Below are 18,783 nucleotides of genomic sequence, written 5' to 3' on the forward strand. Positions count from 1 at the left end.
TAGAGAATCAGGGTGACGGGAATATGGGAATTCTTTGTATTAGTTTTGCAACTTTTCTCTTGAGTTTGGAAACATCTCAATTTTAAAATTTAAAAAAGCACCTATGTATGAATTACTCATGACATCAAAAACCACATGAGATGGACTTCCCTGGTGGCGCAGTGGTTAAGAATCCGCCTGCCAATGCAGGGGACACGGGTTCGAGCCCTGGTCTGGGAAGATCCCACATGCCGCGGAGCAACTAAGCCAGTGTGCCACAGCTACTGAGTCTGCGCTCTAGAGCCCGCGAGCCACAACTACTGAGCCCGTGCGCCACAACTACTGAAGCCCACGCGCCTCGAGCCTGTGCTCCACAACAAGAGAAGCCACCGCAATGAGAAGCCCGTGCACCGCAACGAAGAGTAGTCCCCGCTCGCCGCAGCTAGAGAAAGCCCGCGCGCAGCAGCGAAGACCCAACGCAACCAAAAATAAATAAATAAAATAAATAAATTTATTAAAAAAAAAAAAAACAACACATGAGAGAACTTCCCTGGTGGTGCAGTGGTTAAGAATCTGCCTGCCAATGCAGGGGACACAGGTTCAAGCCCTGGTCCGGGAAGATTCCACATGCTGCACAGCAACTAAGCCCATGTGCCACAACTACTGAGACTGTGCTCTAGAGCCCGTGAACCACAACTACTGAACCCGTATGCCACAACTACTGAAGCCCGAGCACTTAGAGCCTGTGCTCTGCAACAAGAGAAGCCACCGCAATGAGAAGCCCGTGCGCGCACCACAACAAAGAGTAGCCCCTGCTCGCCGCAGCTAGAGAAAGCCCGTGTGCAGCAACGAAGACCCAATGCAGCCAAAACTGAATAAATAAATATACAAAAAAAACCCCTACATGCGACACTTTGCATTTTTAAACTTGATTGCATTTATGAAAAATTGTGTTCAAAAACAAATTTATTGATGCTCAGAATTTTAAACTATATATTTTAAAACTATAGTTGTTCTCTGTATAAAAACTGGAAAATACAGGTAAGCAAAGACAATCCCACCAATTAGAAACACTGCTAATCAAATTGTTTTTGTGTGTAAAGTACTTTATGTAACATTAACGGCTGGGGACGTTCAATTTCCATACTTTTTGAAAAGTGAATTTGGAGTGAACAAAATTCAATTGCAACTTACTTTAGAAGCCAATATGCATTGCCAATACTATGAAAAGTGCATTGTAGGAAGTACCTTAATAACAAATACTGCGCCCTGTGTAGGGGCTGGTATGATTTTGAGAATGCCAGATTTGGAGAATGATGATCCTTTTCAAAAAGCTGGCACTTTACAGGAATTTGAGTATTGCCAACCCTGTAAAGTATTATAAGCCCTATGATATCATCATCCCTATTTTACAGATAAAGAAATAGAAAAAGCATACACAAGATAAATAACACACTTTGTCACACCACTTGGAGTGGACTTAGACTTTAGTAAAGCCAAACTTTGTGTCTGCTGAAATATTTTTAATGCTGTCAAACAGAAAAAAAATTACGTTTATACAAACATTATGTTCTGGGTATATTTTTCTTTACTAACAGTTTATCAATATGAGAAATATGTAATTCAAGGGCAAGTATTGAAAACTTATTTTGGTTGGGCCTGGATAAAATTCACAATGTTAAGCTAGAAAGGTTGAAATACATGAAAGTAATGTGTAAATCCTGAGTTTTTGGCAACAGTTGGTAGTTGAAAGCAACAGCATACAAATACCAGGGGAACATTTAAACAACAGAAAACAAAATTTATTGGCCCTTAAAAAATAAAAAAATCAGATCTCATCCTGACACTGAACTTGTGCAGATCTATGTGTCAATATATCAATTATCTGAGCTATGGATACATAATTGAATTTCTTGAGTTTGACGAGTTGAAAAAAATTGTGATTACTGAGACCACTTCATTGTTGCTTCATGTGCAAGTTAGATTTGGAGATCAAGGAAAAACAAAAGTTCTAAATGCCCCTTTTCAGTATTTAAAGACTTTCTTTCCTAAGGCTATACCTCTATTTACCTGTTCACCTCTGGATGAACAACACTTTAATGTTTTACATTCAAATGATCCCATGTATTTAGGTTTGATTTTTCTTTTATTAGAAAACATGTAACTTATAATTTTTATAATTTTTAAAGTTACTTTCCAGAAAATACCTTCTCCAGAATCAAGTATTAGTTTTGGATTTAGTGAGCCTTTACTATCCTAATCTCTTCCTCACATTGTCATTGGTATGGATAGGTTACCTTTCCTAAATTCCACTGATGTACATAAAAAAATCCTATGCTAATATTACAAAGCAATTGGTGTGAGAGATTCAAGTAAAATAAAAGCATGGCTGATGGAAAAGATGAAAAAAATGCACCATTCTTATTTTTTAAATGTTTTAAAATTATAAATACATGCTTGGTTTAAAAATTCAAATATACAGAAAAATATAAAGTGAAAGGCAAAAAGTCCCTTTACCCTACCTACCTTCTAGCCCCATTCTCTACAGCTGTGCAGTTGAATATGGAAGCCCCTAGCTATATGTAACTATTTAAATTAAAACCAAAATTAAAAAAAAAGTTCCTCACACCAGCTATATTGCACCTCCTCAGTGACCACATGGGACTAGAAGGTATCACATTGCAGAGTGAAGATATACAAGATTTCCATCATCACAGAAAATCTATTGGTTACTGCTCTACAGAAACCATAATTAAGCACTAGCATATAAAAGGCTCATTATTATGAGTTATGAGTTCTTTATATATTCCAGATACAAACCCCTTATCAGATGTGATTTTCAAAATTTTTCTCTCATTCTGTGGGTTGTCTTTTTACTTTCTTGATGGTGTCCTTTAAAGCACAAAAGTTCATTTTGATTAAGTCCAATTTATTTTTTTCCCCTTATTTGTACTTCTGGTGCTGTATCTAAGAAGCTGTTGGTTAGCCCAAGGTCACAAAGATTTACTTCTCTGTTTTCCTGTAAGAGTTTTATAGTTTTAGCTCTTATTTAGGTGTATGATCCATTTTGAGTTAAAATTTGTGTATGGTATAAAGAAGGGATAGCCTTCCTTATACCATAAGTGGCTATCCAGGGATAGCCACCGGATAGCATGTGGCTATCCAGTTGTCCTTGGATCATTTGTTGAAAAGACTACTCTTCCTCATTGAATGGTATTGGCACCCTTACCAAACATCAATTGATCATAAAATGTATGGGTTTATTTCTGGACTGTTATATTTTATATTCCTTTGTAATGTCGATCCTGTTTTGATTACTATAGCTTTGTAATAAGTTTTAAAATTGGTTAAGTGTGAATCTCCCCACTTTGTTCTCTTTCAAGATTGTTTTGGGTATGTGGGTTTCTTGCATTTCCATGTGAATTTTATCAGCTTATCAATTTCTGCAAAAAAGCCAGCTGGAATTTTGATGGGAATTGCATTGAATTTGTAGACCAATTTGGGGAGCATTGCCATCTAAACAGTGTTAAGTCTTCCAATCCATCAACAAAGATGTCTTTCCATTTATTTACATCTTCTTTAATTTCTTTCAACAATGTTCTGTAGTTTTGTTTTATTCATCTAATGCTATTATAAACAGGAGTAAAAAAATCTCAATTTTAGAATGTCCATTGCTAGTACAGAAATAAAACTGATTTTTGTATGGTGATCTTTGTATCTATCCTGCAACCTGTTGAACTCATTAGTTTTGAAATGAATTCCTTACAATTTTCTATATACAACAAGATCATGTCATCTCTGAATACATATAGTCTTACTTCTTTTCCAATATTGTTGCCCTTTCTTTTTCTTGCCTAATTGCCCTGGCTAGTGCCTCAGGTACAGTATTGAATAGAAGTGGTGAGAATGAAAATCCTTGTCTTTTTTCTGATCTTAGAGGGAAAGCAGTCAGTATTCAGTCTGTCGCCATTAAGTATGATGTTTAAGTAGGTGTGGTTTTTTGGTAGATGCCCTTTATCATCCCGAGGACATTCCCCTTTTATTTCTAGTTTCTTGAGTATTTTTATCATGAAAGGGTGCTGAATTTTATCAAATGCTTTTTCTGTATACATTAAGACAAGACAATGTGGTAACTCTGATCTTTAGGAACATGACCCTCATTCATGATTCTGTGTTTGTAAATTTGCCAATTTACTTATTTAAAATTTATTTATAACCCTAAAGTCAATACTTGCAGCACTTTTATGACCATTCATGGACATGTGCAGACTGGTGAAAAAAACTGAGTTCCTTGAGGTGCATGTTCTCAGCTGAGGTCAAACAAGGCAATGCTTTGCCTTCTTGTTTCAGCTCTCCTGCAGAGATGACCAGAGGATGGAGAAGGCATGGGGAAAGGCAGTATAGTGCAAGAAGCTCTGGCTCTGGGGCCAGTTGGATGGGTCTGAATCCCAAGTCTGGCCCATTAGTTGGGTGGCCTCAGGCAAGTCACTTAATACTTCTGAACCTCATTTTGTCTCTTATAAAATAAATAGACTCTACCAGGATAAATTGTTTTTAGGATTTAAGGTTACAGTCTATTTGAGATATGTATATGTGTAAAACACACACATTTCCCCTAGGAGCAATGGCTCTGTATTCGCTAATTCAGTATTCATAGTGACATTATAGAATATAACTATTGTGAATAATGAGATAATTTACACATTATGTTTAATTTTGGATGTTAAACCAACCTTGCATTCCTGGGATAAATTTCACTTGGTCATGGTGTATGACCCTTTTTATATTTTGCTAGTATTTTGTTGATGATTTTTTGTGTCTATAGTCATAATCGATGTTGCTCTGTAGTTTTCTTGCAATGTCTTTGGTTTTGTATTAGGGTAATACTGGCCTCAAAAGATTGAGTTGGGAAGTGTTCTCCTATTTTTGGAAAAAGTTTGCAAAGGATTGGTGCTACTTCTTTAAAAAATGTCTGGTAGAATACAGCAGTGAAGACATCTGGGCCTGGGATTTTCTTTGTGGGATGTTTTAAAATTACTAATTCAACCTTTTTATTGCCAGCTGCTTTTTAACCTTGCTTTTAGGTAGAACCAAAGGTGACTGTCTCCTAAGGCCAGTAAAATGAGAAAATACACCTTATTAAGGAAGACATGTCCAATATTTGTAAGATTCAGGTAAACAGCTACCAAGGTCATCCAGTAGCAAAATTATCCTGCTGTCTAGGGCTTTAACATAGACAAACATCTTGTCACTTCTCACGTACTTTCATGACCTTAAGAAATTTCAGCCTGTTGTACATAAGAGTTATATACAAACCTCTTAACTGGCATTTGCAGCAAAGTCCTATAATCACAAACTAAAGTTCATACATTTCTAGATTATATACAGATATCCATATTTATATATCCTTAAATCTATCTACAAAAATACTACTTGTCTCAGAACCTGTCAGGAAGGCGGCAGTGTGTAGTGGAATAAACACTGGAATAGAAGCCTGGAGGTCTCAGCTCTAACTTAAACAAGATGCCTCAATCTGTTTCTCCCACTGATAAAATTAAGTTAAGCCTGATGATCACCAAGGTACATTTTCTGGCTCTAAAAATACAATGACTTATTCTACAGTAATGCCATTCCCACTGTTCTTACTTCAGAGTGGTCAAAATGAAAACATTTTTGTTATATACACATAAACATATACACATCCGTACTTCATACTTACAGAACAAATCAACCAATTCACAGAATCTTAAAAGAGGAAGTCCGTAGTTAAATAATATAATTCCAACATCTCAAAGTCCTGAGTTTGCCGTGAAACAGCTGTTACTAATTTTTTCTTTCCACATGTATATATATTTCCTTTTCCCCAATACCTCACTTTATGTTAAGTACTGTTGGATGAGACATCTATTAATTATGATAACTTTCAAAAACAAAAAGGTCACTTTTCAGAAATTCTGAGCCCATCAGAAAAACTGAATGGTATTTCATCAGTTGTCTCTACTGGCACATTGCTTCTGCCAAACTGACATGAATAATGGTGGGTATGATGACTTGAAATAAATGCATCTGCAGTCCGGCTGCAACGACAACTATCCGACGGCATCACATTACTTGAGTTACTAAGATGTGAATGGTAAACACCACAGAATGAGTCTTGAGATGAACGATAATGGCCAGCTCCCACGGACACGGCTGTTGAGCTTTGGTAAGGGCTGTTACACATAACACAAGTTTGGAAGCAAGTCTTCCGTCCGGAGCCTCGGTGAATGTCTAGTTTAGCAATGAGAGGTTTTCCGACATTCACTTCCTGCTTTTCCTCTACGGTATCTTCCAATCCTGAGTACTGATATGATAAACACACTGTGAAGACTAGATGTTCCTGAAAAGGAAAAGAAAAGGTCTGTCATCTTCATCAACCCTGAAAGTATATCAATCTTAGACTATCATTCACACACACACATACAGACAAAACCAAACAACAACAACAAAAACCCAGTCTCACTCCTGTTTCCCAGGTTCCAGACCCTCAAGGTATCCTTCACACCTTCCCTATACTAAGAAAGGCCGGCTAGAATTAGCTTCCTTTTCCCTCATTCAATATTTTGAATTAGTATAGTCAAAATCATAGAGATCTGGTATTGTATTCCTGATGAACAGGGAAAAGGTATTTTCCAAGCAGTGGGGCTTGGGAAACTATCTTTCCCTATTACTGGAGATGGGGAATGATCTTTTAATGAAACAATAACTGGCTTTACATCTAGGTCAAAATTTTGTTTAGCTGTTTTAAAAATACTATGGAATAATCACAATCATAGGTGGAGAAGTATAATTGAATCAGATAACGGACAGAAGTTCAAAGATACAAGGAGGGTGTAAGTAGATTAGCCATGAACGGGGCGACAGCAGGTTTATGACTGTCCTCGCATGACTGTCAATAGGGCTCACTTCATTCCCCAAGTTTTGGCTATAAATAAAAACTCAGTTTGGCAAGAATTTGGTTCTATTAGAAAGCTCAATCCTATAGACCAGGTACCATGTAGTTTCTGATTTAAGGTCAACGAGAAATGAAAAAAGATCAAAATAAATTCCAATTCTAATTTGTTACATTTTGTAGAAAGTCAGAAATAGGAAATGCTTAGCATTTTCAGTTAAGATATTTACAAGTAGACTATGCTTTTTGTCTCTAACTTTTTAACACCATGGAGGGTAATTACTTGCATTCTCACACACAAATCCTCAGGCCATTATCAGGGACAGAATACAACATGCAAAAGGTCACTGAGACTTGCTGCACAGCCGGCCGTTCGCTCTACTTCAACTTAATACGCAAAGCAGCAGCACATCTATGGACCAATTCAAGGTTCACAGGCAAAAATGCATTTTCACTTTCATAAAGTTTTCCCTTAGTAGTTATAGACAGGAAAAGTAATAACCTTTAATTTTTGCAGTGAGCTGAGTCTAGTATAGAGGCAATGCTTGGGAAGATCCTTTGATACTAAATAGCTGCCAGTTTCTTCGGGCGTCCCTTTATTTGCATCTTTTGGATCAATATCTAGGTCCTGTGAAAATCAGCAAACGTTATTAATGAAATCAATGGAAGTCACAACATCATTTGACCATAAAACATCTTAACAGGTACTGCTCTCTGATGAACTGTGGTCAGAGTAGGTAATCCCTTACCCAGGGCTAGAGATACAATGAAAATAACATTCTAGAGTAAATTCTAAATTCCTCACCCATACACTTAAGGAGTTAGCTCTGAAAGGACAGTTACTTTCAAACTATTCCTACAAACACTTCTAAGTGTCCTCAAGTTTCCTTTTAAGTTTGAGCCCCATTAGTGTTTGATTCCTGGATTCTCTCCTTCCTTATTCATCACTTTTGGGAAGGTGCAGGGGGATTTATGTGATTTGTATGTTTAACAGGAATAAGTAGACATGCCAAAGGCAGCTTTTCCCTTTTTTCTTTTAGAGGCAACGGCTGTCGAGAGCAGGAGATCTACTCTGTGACTCTATAGAGAGCAGCCCTCAGGCTCCGCCTGCCCAGTGCCCGGGGGCCAATCCTGGTCCAGAGCTCCCGGGACTGGTGCACAGACCTGTCTAATTCTGGGGGTCACACTGAGCAAATGTCCTCCATGAAGGCTTTATCAGAAGCAAAGGAGATGTTTTGGATTGTTTGCCTTACTGCGTGCTTACGTCTCAATTTACTACAACTATGTAGGAAAGAGGGATATTGTTCAGTGGCTTCCTTAGGCCAATACGAAATAAATGTTTTGGAAAGAACTAGGTTTCTATTCTTCCAATATACTACTATAGCTTGACAAATACGACTTACACTGTTGTAGTAACTTTTTTGGAAACGTTTTTAAAAGGAAGTTATTCTGGACATACGTATAGCACATTTTATTCCTTCATATTTGATATCCTATTTAGGGTAAGGGAAATTAAAGCCTTCTTTCCTGGGTGAACTTCAGACATTTCCAAACTTAACATATTTAAGGTATTTTGGCAATCAGTTTTTAAATATTATGACAATCATTACTGAAATGCAGATATTTTTATAAGTGTAATAAATATGTATACATTTCCTTTACATTTATCAACTTTTAAGTTTTCAAAAACTTAGTTGTTAGTAAGTGAGGATATATCATTATATTTTAAATAGAAGAAAAAGACTTACAAGTGGAAAATCGGTAACATAGGCATCGCACATTAATATATCAGGTGGTTTGTGGACTATACTGGTATAGATTATCATGACGTTGGAAAACTCAGCTGCAAATCCTAATTGAATCTGAACACCACATTGAAATTTAAGACACATACTTTCTGGAAGTTCTGAAAAAACAATTTATAAATATTTAAAGAATGCTTCGTAAGTTTTCTGATGTTAAGTGGCAAACAAATATTCTTTGAGGCAAAATACAATTAGAGCTATTTCTGCTGCTTAAAAATGTTATATAACTAACATTGTTTAAAGACACGCGCACACACACACTTAAAAAAAAAAAGAGTGCAATATTCTACTGGTCAAGCAAGTATCTTTTGTTTTCTATTTTCTTACAGCTCTTGTCCCTCTGCATACATAATTTTTATAGTGGTAATCAAAAGTATACATACAACTGTAGATATATTTTCACTGTTTCCTTATTCTTCCTGAAAATAGTTTAAAATAAACTACTCAGTGACATTATGCTTCACCTTTAACAATTCTGCTTTTCTTTTTTATGAATTTACTTATTTATTTTTGGCTGCGATGGGTCTTCGTTGCTGCGCACGGGCTTTCTCTAGTTGCGGCGAGTGGGGCTACTCTTCATTGCGGTGCGCGGGCTTCTAATTGCGGTGGCTTCTCTTGTTGCGGAGGAGCACAGGCTCTAGGCGTGTGGGCCTCAGTAGTTGTGGCGCACGGGCTTAGCTGCTCCGTAGCATGTGGGATCTTCCCGGACCAGGGCTCGAATCTGTGTCCCCTGCATTGGCAGGCGGATTCTTAACCACTGCGCCACCAAGGAAGTCCCTATCTGACCTTTTAATTTCATTTTATGGAAGGTTTTGTTTACGGTTGCTCTTAACTGTGATTTTTGTTGTTGTTTTAGAGCTTTTTTAAAGAAAAAGAATTTTAACTACTTATCCAATTATCTGGAATGCCAAGACAATATATTTATGGCATTTTGCATTTTAATGTGCTTCAATGTGTTAATTTACCAAAAATATATCTTAGAGAACAAACTGTTACGAAAAGAAAGACATTATATAGGAGTTCAACAAATACAATTAATTTTCAGTTATCACTTAATAATGTATCCACAGCATAGATATTTGGGATTCATAGAAGATTCAACCAACCATTATTTCAGCCAATAATTTAAACTTATTTTTTCACTAAATCACATAGAATTACCAGAGGTGATTAAGTTGCAGATGATTTCTGCCTCACCTTCTTTCTCTTGCTCACCAACCCATGGATTCAAATGTCAAGGAGACAATGTTCAGTTATGCTCAGTAATATTTATAAGCATTCAGTATTTGCTGACCATCATGTTTGTGTCTTTACATGTGATTTCATTCAATATCAACCACCCTATCAAGTAAGCACTACTTCTTGTCCCCATTTTACAGATAACATGTTTATCAAGTAGGGGCCTGTCTGATTTTTGAAATGGCACACTTTAACATCTCACAATATAGGAGAATCTAAGGGATTGTATATTAGACAAATTGAAAATAGTTTTAAAGACAGAATTTAAGAATGATCATTTTAATTTTACCAAAGGTGAAAATAATGGGTTAATTTAATATTTCCAACATCAAATAAATCAATGTAATATCTATAACTGAAACCTTTGCTTAGTCTTGGGTTTACTCACTAGGCTAAAATATTTTCCCTGCAAAATTCGGAGGAAAGCTGTATATTCAGAAGGTAAAACACTTTATGATTTTATAGAAACATATTATAGAAATAGCTCATAGAAAATAGACTTTACTGTACCATGTGCCTTGGCCCATTGGAGATTCCGCACCAGAGATTCTGCAGAATGTGCTGTTCCCTGTATTGGGTCAGTAAGTGCTCTCTTTTCAGATAAGCTACTTCGAATCTCTAGAGCCTGTTTGCCTTTGGTAAGGTGACATTTACCCATATCTAAAAGATAAGAAGTGAATATTAGTTTTAAGACCACATTCTTTCATTTAGACCAAGAACTCTCCTACAAATCACGCTATATCCTCAATATGACTTATTCACTCAACAGATATTTACCAAGCACCTACTATGTGCCAGGCATGGTTCCAGGTGCTAGGGATATAGCAGTGAGCAAACAGGTAAAAATACTGGACCAGGGGGCTTCCCTGGTGGCACAGTGGTTAGGAATCCGCCTGCCAATGCAGGGGACACGGGTTCGAGCCCTGGTCCGGGAAGATCCCACATGCTGCGGAGCAACTAAGCCCGTGCGCCACAACTACTGAGTCTGCGTGCTGCAACTACTGAAGCCCGCATGCCTAGAGCTCGTGCTCCACAACAAGAGAAGCCACCGCGATGAGAAGCCCGCGCACCGCAACAAAGAGTAGCCCCTGCTCGCCGCAACTAGAGAAAGCCTGCGTGCAGCAACGAAGACCCAACACAGCCAAAAATAAAAATAAATAAAATAAATAAATTAAAAAAAAAATACTGGACCAGCTCACTTCTAAAGGCCTTTTTCTAGCTTTTATCTTCTATAATTCTATTAATGAGTCCCCAATATTTTAAGCCTTGACATTTACAAAGAGCTGAAAGTATATTTCTTTACTGTATGGGCAGTCATAATTTTATGTCTATACTCTGTTGAGAAATACATTCTCAACATGATAAACAAATACATTCTCATAATAAACAAATGATGACACAGCTATGAGCAAGTTAAAATATCATGCTGTCTTTTCCTAAGATTTATTTTTAAAAAAGGAAATAATGTGTTAAAACTACCAATATGTTAAAGCACCATCACGGTCCTCCCCCAACTCAAAGTAACCAAAGTACTCTGTATATATTCTTATGCATATTTTAATTTTCACTCATGTAGATATTGGTAAATAGTATGTGCCCACGTTTTAGATTTTGTACTTAACAAAAATGTTATACACATATTTTTATAATACTATTTTCATTCAACATGATTTAGAGACTTATGAATATTAACAAATCTCAATTTAAATTTATAAAACCAGATATTCTTTTGTAAGAATACATTACAATAAATTTATCCCATTTCTGTATATATTAATAAAAATAAATTAATATCTGTCTTGGGAAAGTAGTTACTTACCTGGGAAAAACAGACATAAAACTCTAAGACTTTATCCCTTTTGCTCACAAAGAGATTCCAAATGTTTGTCTTTCACCAATAGTAAGGTCAGAGGGAGAAAGACAGAGTGTGATTTTATATATATGATTATTATATAAACACACACACACACACAGAGAATGGGAGGGAGGAATATATCAAACAACTGAGAACTAAGTTATATCAACATATTGTGGGTTGGTGGGGAGCCTAAGGGTCGTGAGCATATATAAAATTATATTGTAGGAGAGAAGATATAGAAATCAATTTTTTAAAAGATGAAAAAGGAAGAATGAGCCAAATAAAAAATTAAATGGTTAAAACAGATACGAAAAGCCTACGGTAAATGTAGTTGAACTAAATTTTCTAGTTGAAGGAAAAAGATTATCACGTTGGATTTAAATTCATTGATTCTAAATGTGAAAATATTAGAAGCATTCCCTTTAAAATCAGAAATGAGGCAAGAATGTCTACCACTACTACTTTTATTCAAGAATGTCTCAGAGGTCCTAGCTAGTGAGACATCAAGAACATATCAGAATTCCTCTAAATCAGTAAGAAAAGCAAAAACACCACAATAGAAAAATGGACCAAGGACACGAGCAGATTTTCACATAAGAGGACATACATATTGCCATTAAAAACATGTTCAATATCACTAACAATCAGGGAAACCCAAATCAAAGCCACAATGAGATAGTATTTAACACATCTGATTGGCAAAAATAAAAGTCTGACATATGAAGTGATGAAGAGAGTGCGGATTTACGCTACCTCTTGTACATTATGGGGAAGAGGGTAAGTGTAGATTGGTGCAACCACTTTGCAAAACAGTTTGGCATTATTTCTTAAAATTGAATACTGACATACCCCACGATCCAGTAATTCCAAATACTAGATTTATACCCCAAAGAAACTCTTGCATACATACTCCAGGAGACATATAAGAGATTGTTACAACGGTACTGTTCACGATAGCAAAAACTGGGATGTAACTCAAATGCTCAACAGGAGAGCAGCTGAAAAAACTAGTATGTTTGCACAGTAGACTATTATAATAGTCAAAATGAATGAACCACAATCATGCAACAATATGGATTACTCTTAGCAATATAACATTAATTGAAAAACTTCAAGTCCCAAATACACAGCATAATATCTTTTGATAAAGTTAAAAACAACTAAAATTAAAATATACATACTTCTTGCAGACATAATATAAACTCAATTAAAACTATGTAAGAAGCAAATCAAGGGAATGATAAACAAGATTTAGAATGATGGTTACCATGTAAGGGGGGGCAAGGAAAGAGAGAGAGGGAACATATAGTTGGATGTAGATTACTGTCAAGGTCTGAGATCCATGTTGAACAACTAATTTCACAATAAAAACTGTCAGAAGTATGTTCTAAGGGACTTACATCATTAAAACTTAAATACTAATTAAATAATTTTTTCTAGCAGGTCTTGGAGTTTTATATAGTAAGATGGTTTTTGGGTCCCTTAAATGCCATACTGCCAAAACTAGATAGGAAAGAATTTATTTTGCAATTTCAAGCAACTTAACAATAATGCTGTCTGGAGTACAAAAATCAAAATCTGGGGTCACAGATTGACAACTAGAGCCTTGTAACAGCAATCAGCTTATTTCATATTTTATTTCACTGGTACACAATTGAAACTGGAAAGGTAGTTTTTCTGCCTTAGCTATTTGGTCTATGATCTTTGAATACTTACTTTTTTTCTGAATATTTTTAAGTTATCCAGAAGATCCAAAGTTCAAATATATAATAAAATAAAAATATAATCCAGAAGTTCAAATATAAACTCATAGCACATACTGGGATGCCATTCATTGCCATAACAACAAAGTATACATCATATGTGGGTGAACTGGTGCTTTTTACTAAGTTTTAAGATAGTTAATATATCTTAAAGACTAAAATTAGAATAAAACATTTTAGAGTCTCTGAAGCACCTTCACAGATCTCACTTTGAAAATAACTGACATACTCCAAAGGCTTTAATTTTTTTTTTTTTAAGCGCCAGAACTTTGTCTTCAAATGAGAACTTAAATAGAAGCCCACATAATATGTAAAACAGATAAAAGCAGAACTTCTTTGGTTGAAGAAGGAGGGCCAAAGCTCTGACTGTCTACATTAAAGGGGAAAGTAGTTAAGTGATCCAGCTAAGGGATCTACACCGACAAAAACATGAAAATAAACAAATGTGACTAACAGCAGGTCGTGAAACACTCAGATACCATACACTCAAGCTGCCATCTTTGGAACATCCATGAAACTCCATTTGGTAGTGAGCCAGTTTGCAAAAGAACTGCCTTCTTTTTGATATGACTTGTAAAATGGCATTTCAGAAAACACATGTCAATCTACGGCTGTCACATGTGCTTATTCAGCACCTGACACGAGCACAGCATTATGCCAGGCAGGGAAGGAAGCAACAGAAGGGAATGGAAGACATGGTGTTAGACCTCTAGGATCCTGTCCTTAAAGCAGAATTTTAAAACTACTAAGTTCATCAAGGAAAAAAAAAAAAAGAACCCAGCTTTTCCCCATAGGGTCTCAGCATTTCTGTAAAGTTTATCTGTCTGATCCTGAAAGAGGATGCTCATTAGACAATTTTTTTTTTTTTTTTTTTTTTTTTGCAAATAAGCAGACTGGGCAGCATCAGGCACTAAGCATAGAAACAAGGTAAAGAGCTCTGAGGATTAAACTTCATTTATTTCACAACCATGTCTGGGGTCAGACTTGTAGTTCAAATAATACTGCACAGATGCATGTAGCTGTGAACATTATATAAAAAACATTATATTGTGAACATTATATAAAAAAAATTGTCTTATAAGATAAATACTAATTCCAAATCTGCACAGTAACAATAGGAATAAAATAATGACCCAACAGAGAACCCTGAGTAGCTTTCTCTTTAGTTTTTATTTTACCTTCTGCAACTTCATCCAGTAACACAGTTATTTTCTTTTCTTCTAATAATCTATCTTTTAAAAATTTCATGAAGATTCCATTTGCCAACCCAGAATGCTGTATTTCAAAGGCTTCTGCTCCTTGACACCTGAAAAAAGACATTTTTAAAAAAGCAAACACTTGCCGCATGAGGCTTCTGCAAAAACTGATGAGCCTCATGCACTCCCCTGCCTCTCACATGGCATCCCAATTAAAGAGTTAATCTTTAAGCAAGAACTAAATGCTTTGGTGCTTAGTAAAAAGAAGATGCCAAGCTATGAAGTGCTGAAGTCAATTATTTAAAAATTTCTATCAAGAATATTGAGGCAAATTTATGCCTAGATGGCTATGGATATTTCTAGGCTTCTAGTCTACAATCAAAAAGAAGTCATCAAAGAATGAAGGAATCCTCAACATAAACATAAAAGTTTCTTACGTGGCATATCCAAACACAATATTGGCAGTGACTTTTAGTGCATCCAAGATTGGGATGGTATCATCGTAGTCATTTCTATTTAAAAGGTAGGAGAGGAAAAAAAAAAAAAAAAGGTAGGAGAGGAGGACAGATATAAATATGAAAAGTTAAAACAGCATTCTTAAAAGAACATAAATAATAAACATGATACTATCCTATTACACATAACTTAAAATTATAAGTTCAAATTCCTTTATCTTATTAGCTACATATTTACCGAAAGTAATCCAGGGCTCCTAAACTATTGAGACGGCAAAGCCTCACACCTTTTTTCTTGTTAGCTTTAAAATTGGAGTTACATTTGAATTCGGGCATTAGATTTTGATTGGTAGAAGCTGAGCAAGCAAAACCCGAAATCTGAGTAGAATCATCATTGGCTCCACTCCTTAGTAACACAATGGCAGACAAATGGGATCCAAATCTTCAAACATCTGCTTCAGTTAAACTTTCTCTGTCTGCAATACCACGACTAACTAGAGGTCCTCACTCCATGCATGGTGTCTCTGCTAATTCCTGGAGGAACAGCTGCAGGGATTGTTAGAAACGTTCTAAAGGCAGGCTGAAGAGCTGTATGTTTTCTTTCTTTTTTTTTTAATTTTAATTTTAATTTATATTATTTATTTTTGGCTGCGTTGGGTCTTCGTTGCTGCACTCGGGCTTTCTCTAGTTGGTGGCGAGCGGGAGCTACTCTTCATTGTGGTGCGCGGGCTTCTCATTGCGGTGGCTTCTCTTGTTGCGGAGCATGGGCTCTAGGCGCGCGAGCTTCAGTAGTTATGGCACACAGGCTCAGTAGTTGTGGCTCGCAGGCTCTAGAGCGCAGGCTCAGTAGTTATGGTGCACGGGCTTAGTTGCTCCGTGGCATGTGGGATCTTCCCGGACCAGGGGTCGAACCCGTGTCCCCTGCATTGGCAGGCGGATTCTTAACCTCTGTGCCACCAGGGAAGTCCCTGTATATTTTCTATTAGGAGAAAATACCCATGCCCTTTTGTTCTTCACTTTTGTTCTAGAGCAGACAGGAAAAAGTAAGACACACACAGAAAATATATTTTCCTCTAGTTTTCTTCTTCATCAGTTTCAGTCTATAACCTAAAATTCACAAACTTAAGTGATTCCTACCATGCACAGGTTTGCCTTTAGATTTAACTTGTCAAGGTTGATATTTAACTGACCAACAAGCTTCAGTATATAAAGAATGGACAGTTTACCTTTTCCTGCACATGTCCAACAGGAACACATTGAGTCCGGTTTCTTTTTCTTGCATCAATTTTAGTATATTTTGTACACACAGGCAATTTTCCGACCTATATGGATTTGGTGCATCAACAGGGACCATAAAGCTGTTCCCGAAGTTTTCATAACCGTGTCCTGCATAATATAATAGTCCTGAAAAGCAAGAAAAAAGAGAAATTGCACTCTGAACATGTAGCGCTCTTTAAGAAAAAAAAAGACGTTAATGCATGCTTATTTAAGAGATGTGCAACTATAAACACAACTCAGTGTTAACTGAATTTGTATTAAATTATTTTGACAACAGTCTTCATTTAAGTACTGAATTTTCAACCAACATCAAGATGCTATCCAGAAGTGTATTTTAATTCATAAAGGTAATACATTTGTAATCAATGGTATCATATGGAATGCAGTTTTATCTCATGATGTTAAAATACAAAAAAAGGCTAAGGACTTCTTTGCTGACTCATCTGTCTCCTCTGTGAAACCAGAAACTTCTTCAGGGCAGGGCAGTCTTACATTTATCTGTGCATTCCTGGCACACAGCAGGAGTATAGTATTTAATGGATGAAGGAATAAACACAACTCAGATGAACAGCCACTACAGTGTCAAGTATATGAAATTCCATAGCATTTCCTTACAATATTAGTAAGAGTTATAAAAATACAAATGTAGCTTTTTCTAAGCAGAGAAAGCTCATTTTATGGATTGTTATTTATTTTCATTATGAGATATAAATATCATTAATGTTCCACCTATGGTCTGTTGAATTAATGATCTAAAATTTGGGTTAGTTTTAGTGTTCAATAGATGAGTCATGGGACTTCCCTGGTGGTCCAGTGGTTAAGACTGCGCTTCCACTGCAGGGGGCGTGGCTTCAGATCGGGGAAATAAGATCCCGCAAGCTGCGCAGTGAGGCACCCCCCAACCACCCCCCCAAAAAAAAAAAGATGAGTCATTTTCTTTTTACTGAGAAATGATACGATAAAAACTGTACCAAACAACTCTAAACATCTTCTTGAAGAGAAGTTTGTTTTGGTTGTAAAAACAAAACCAAACCAAAACAGCAACAACAAAAATATCAGTATGTGCTTCCTTAGTGAACAGTAAAAGGCATTTAGATAGCTTTTTTTTTTTGTTCCCTAACTCTTTGTAGTTGCAGCCCTAACCCCTAGCAAGAATGTGGCTTTAAACGGCCACGAAAACTTGCCTCCTTTGGCCCTAGAGGGCAGGATCCAGGTTGCCTACTTTTGTTGAACTCCTATTTAAATGAGAAAAACGGGTCTTTCATATGTATCACTTTGGGTAAAAAAGGACAAAATGGGCACACCCATATATTCAGTGTGGGTTTATTCTACCTCAAGTGAGCCCTGATTATTATCATGTAGGCAGTGAGGACAATGAAAAAGAAATGAAGACAGTTCCTGGCCCTGAGGGTCTTGCAATTCATTCAGGCATGCTCATGTTATTAGTTAAAGAAAAGTCGGCATCTCATTAAATACCATATATCATGTGAGGAGGGCAACCCTGTATGAAATGAATAAAGTGCAGAGAGGAATATCAGTGTAAGGTGAAGCAATAACGGACGGTCTTGAGAGAAAGGGTACGATCTGGAAAGGCAGAGAGAAAGCCACGTGCGTTACAGGCAGAACGCACAGAAACAAAGCTTGGGCCTGGAATGACAGCTAATGGAAAGGAGACTAGCCTGGCAAGGAATTAAATGATCGCTGGTAATGAAAGTAAGAGTGCACAGATAGCATTTTGAAAATCACGACAAAGGGAGTGGGTTTAATTCACTAAGCCGTGAAGATAAAGTAAGTGAAAAGACAACCCACAGAATGGGAGAAAATACTTATCTGTCTATAAGGACATATATATTTGTAAGGACGAATCCTATATCTATAAGGACACTTTGTATCCAGAATATATAAAGACCTCTTCAATTCAACAATAAAAAGACAATCCAATTTTAAAACGGGCAAAGGATTTGAATAAACATTTCTCCAAAGACAATATACAAATGGCAAATAAGCACATGAAAAGATGCCCAACGTCATTAACCATGCAAAACAAAACAATGAGATACCATTTCACACTTATTAGCATGGCTATAATCAAAAAGGCAGTAACAAATGCTGACAAGGATGTAGAGAAATTGGAAACCTCGTTTATTTCCGGCAGGAATATACAATAGTGCAGGCACTTTGGAGTTAGGCAGTTCGTCAAAAAAACAAAACTCAGAATTATATGACCCAGCAATTAATTCCACACCAAGGGAAATATCCAGGAGAACTGAAATCAAGTG

The 18,783-nt window shown here is 36.4% G+C and overlaps 1 protein-coding gene across 2 annotated transcripts in view; it reads right to left on the bottom strand.

Annotated features, from left to right (window-relative positions):
• Positions 1-5,809: 5,809 nt before the first annotated feature.
• The window catches only part of MALT1 (MALT1 paracaspase), a 55,351-nt gene continuing 42,377 nt past the window's right edge, over positions 5,810-18,783 (bottom strand). For both annotated transcript variants that reach the window (XM_061168984.1, XM_061168983.1), the window contains 7 exons: positions 16,453-16,630; positions 15,209-15,283; positions 14,754-14,881; positions 10,465-10,614; positions 8,659-8,816; positions 7,413-7,538; positions 5,810-6,358 (listed from right to left, as the gene is read on the bottom strand). In XM_061168984.1, the coding sequence (XP_061024967.1) occupies positions 5,918-6,358; positions 7,413-7,538; positions 8,659-8,816; positions 10,465-10,614; positions 14,754-14,881; positions 15,209-15,283; positions 16,453-16,630 (1,256 nt within the window). In that variant the 3' untranslated portion in view covers positions 5,810-5,917. The remainder of the gene's footprint in view (positions 6,359-7,412; positions 7,539-8,658; positions 8,817-10,464; positions 10,615-14,753; positions 14,882-15,208; positions 15,284-16,452; positions 16,631-18,783) is intronic.

The sequence above is a fragment of the Eubalaena glacialis genome, chromosome 15 (assembly GCF_028564815.1).
Source record: "Eubalaena glacialis isolate mEubGla1 chromosome 15, mEubGla1.1.hap2.+ XY, whole genome shotgun sequence".
Taxonomy (NCBI): Eukaryota; Metazoa; Chordata; class Mammalia; order Artiodactyla; family Balaenidae; genus Eubalaena; species Eubalaena glacialis.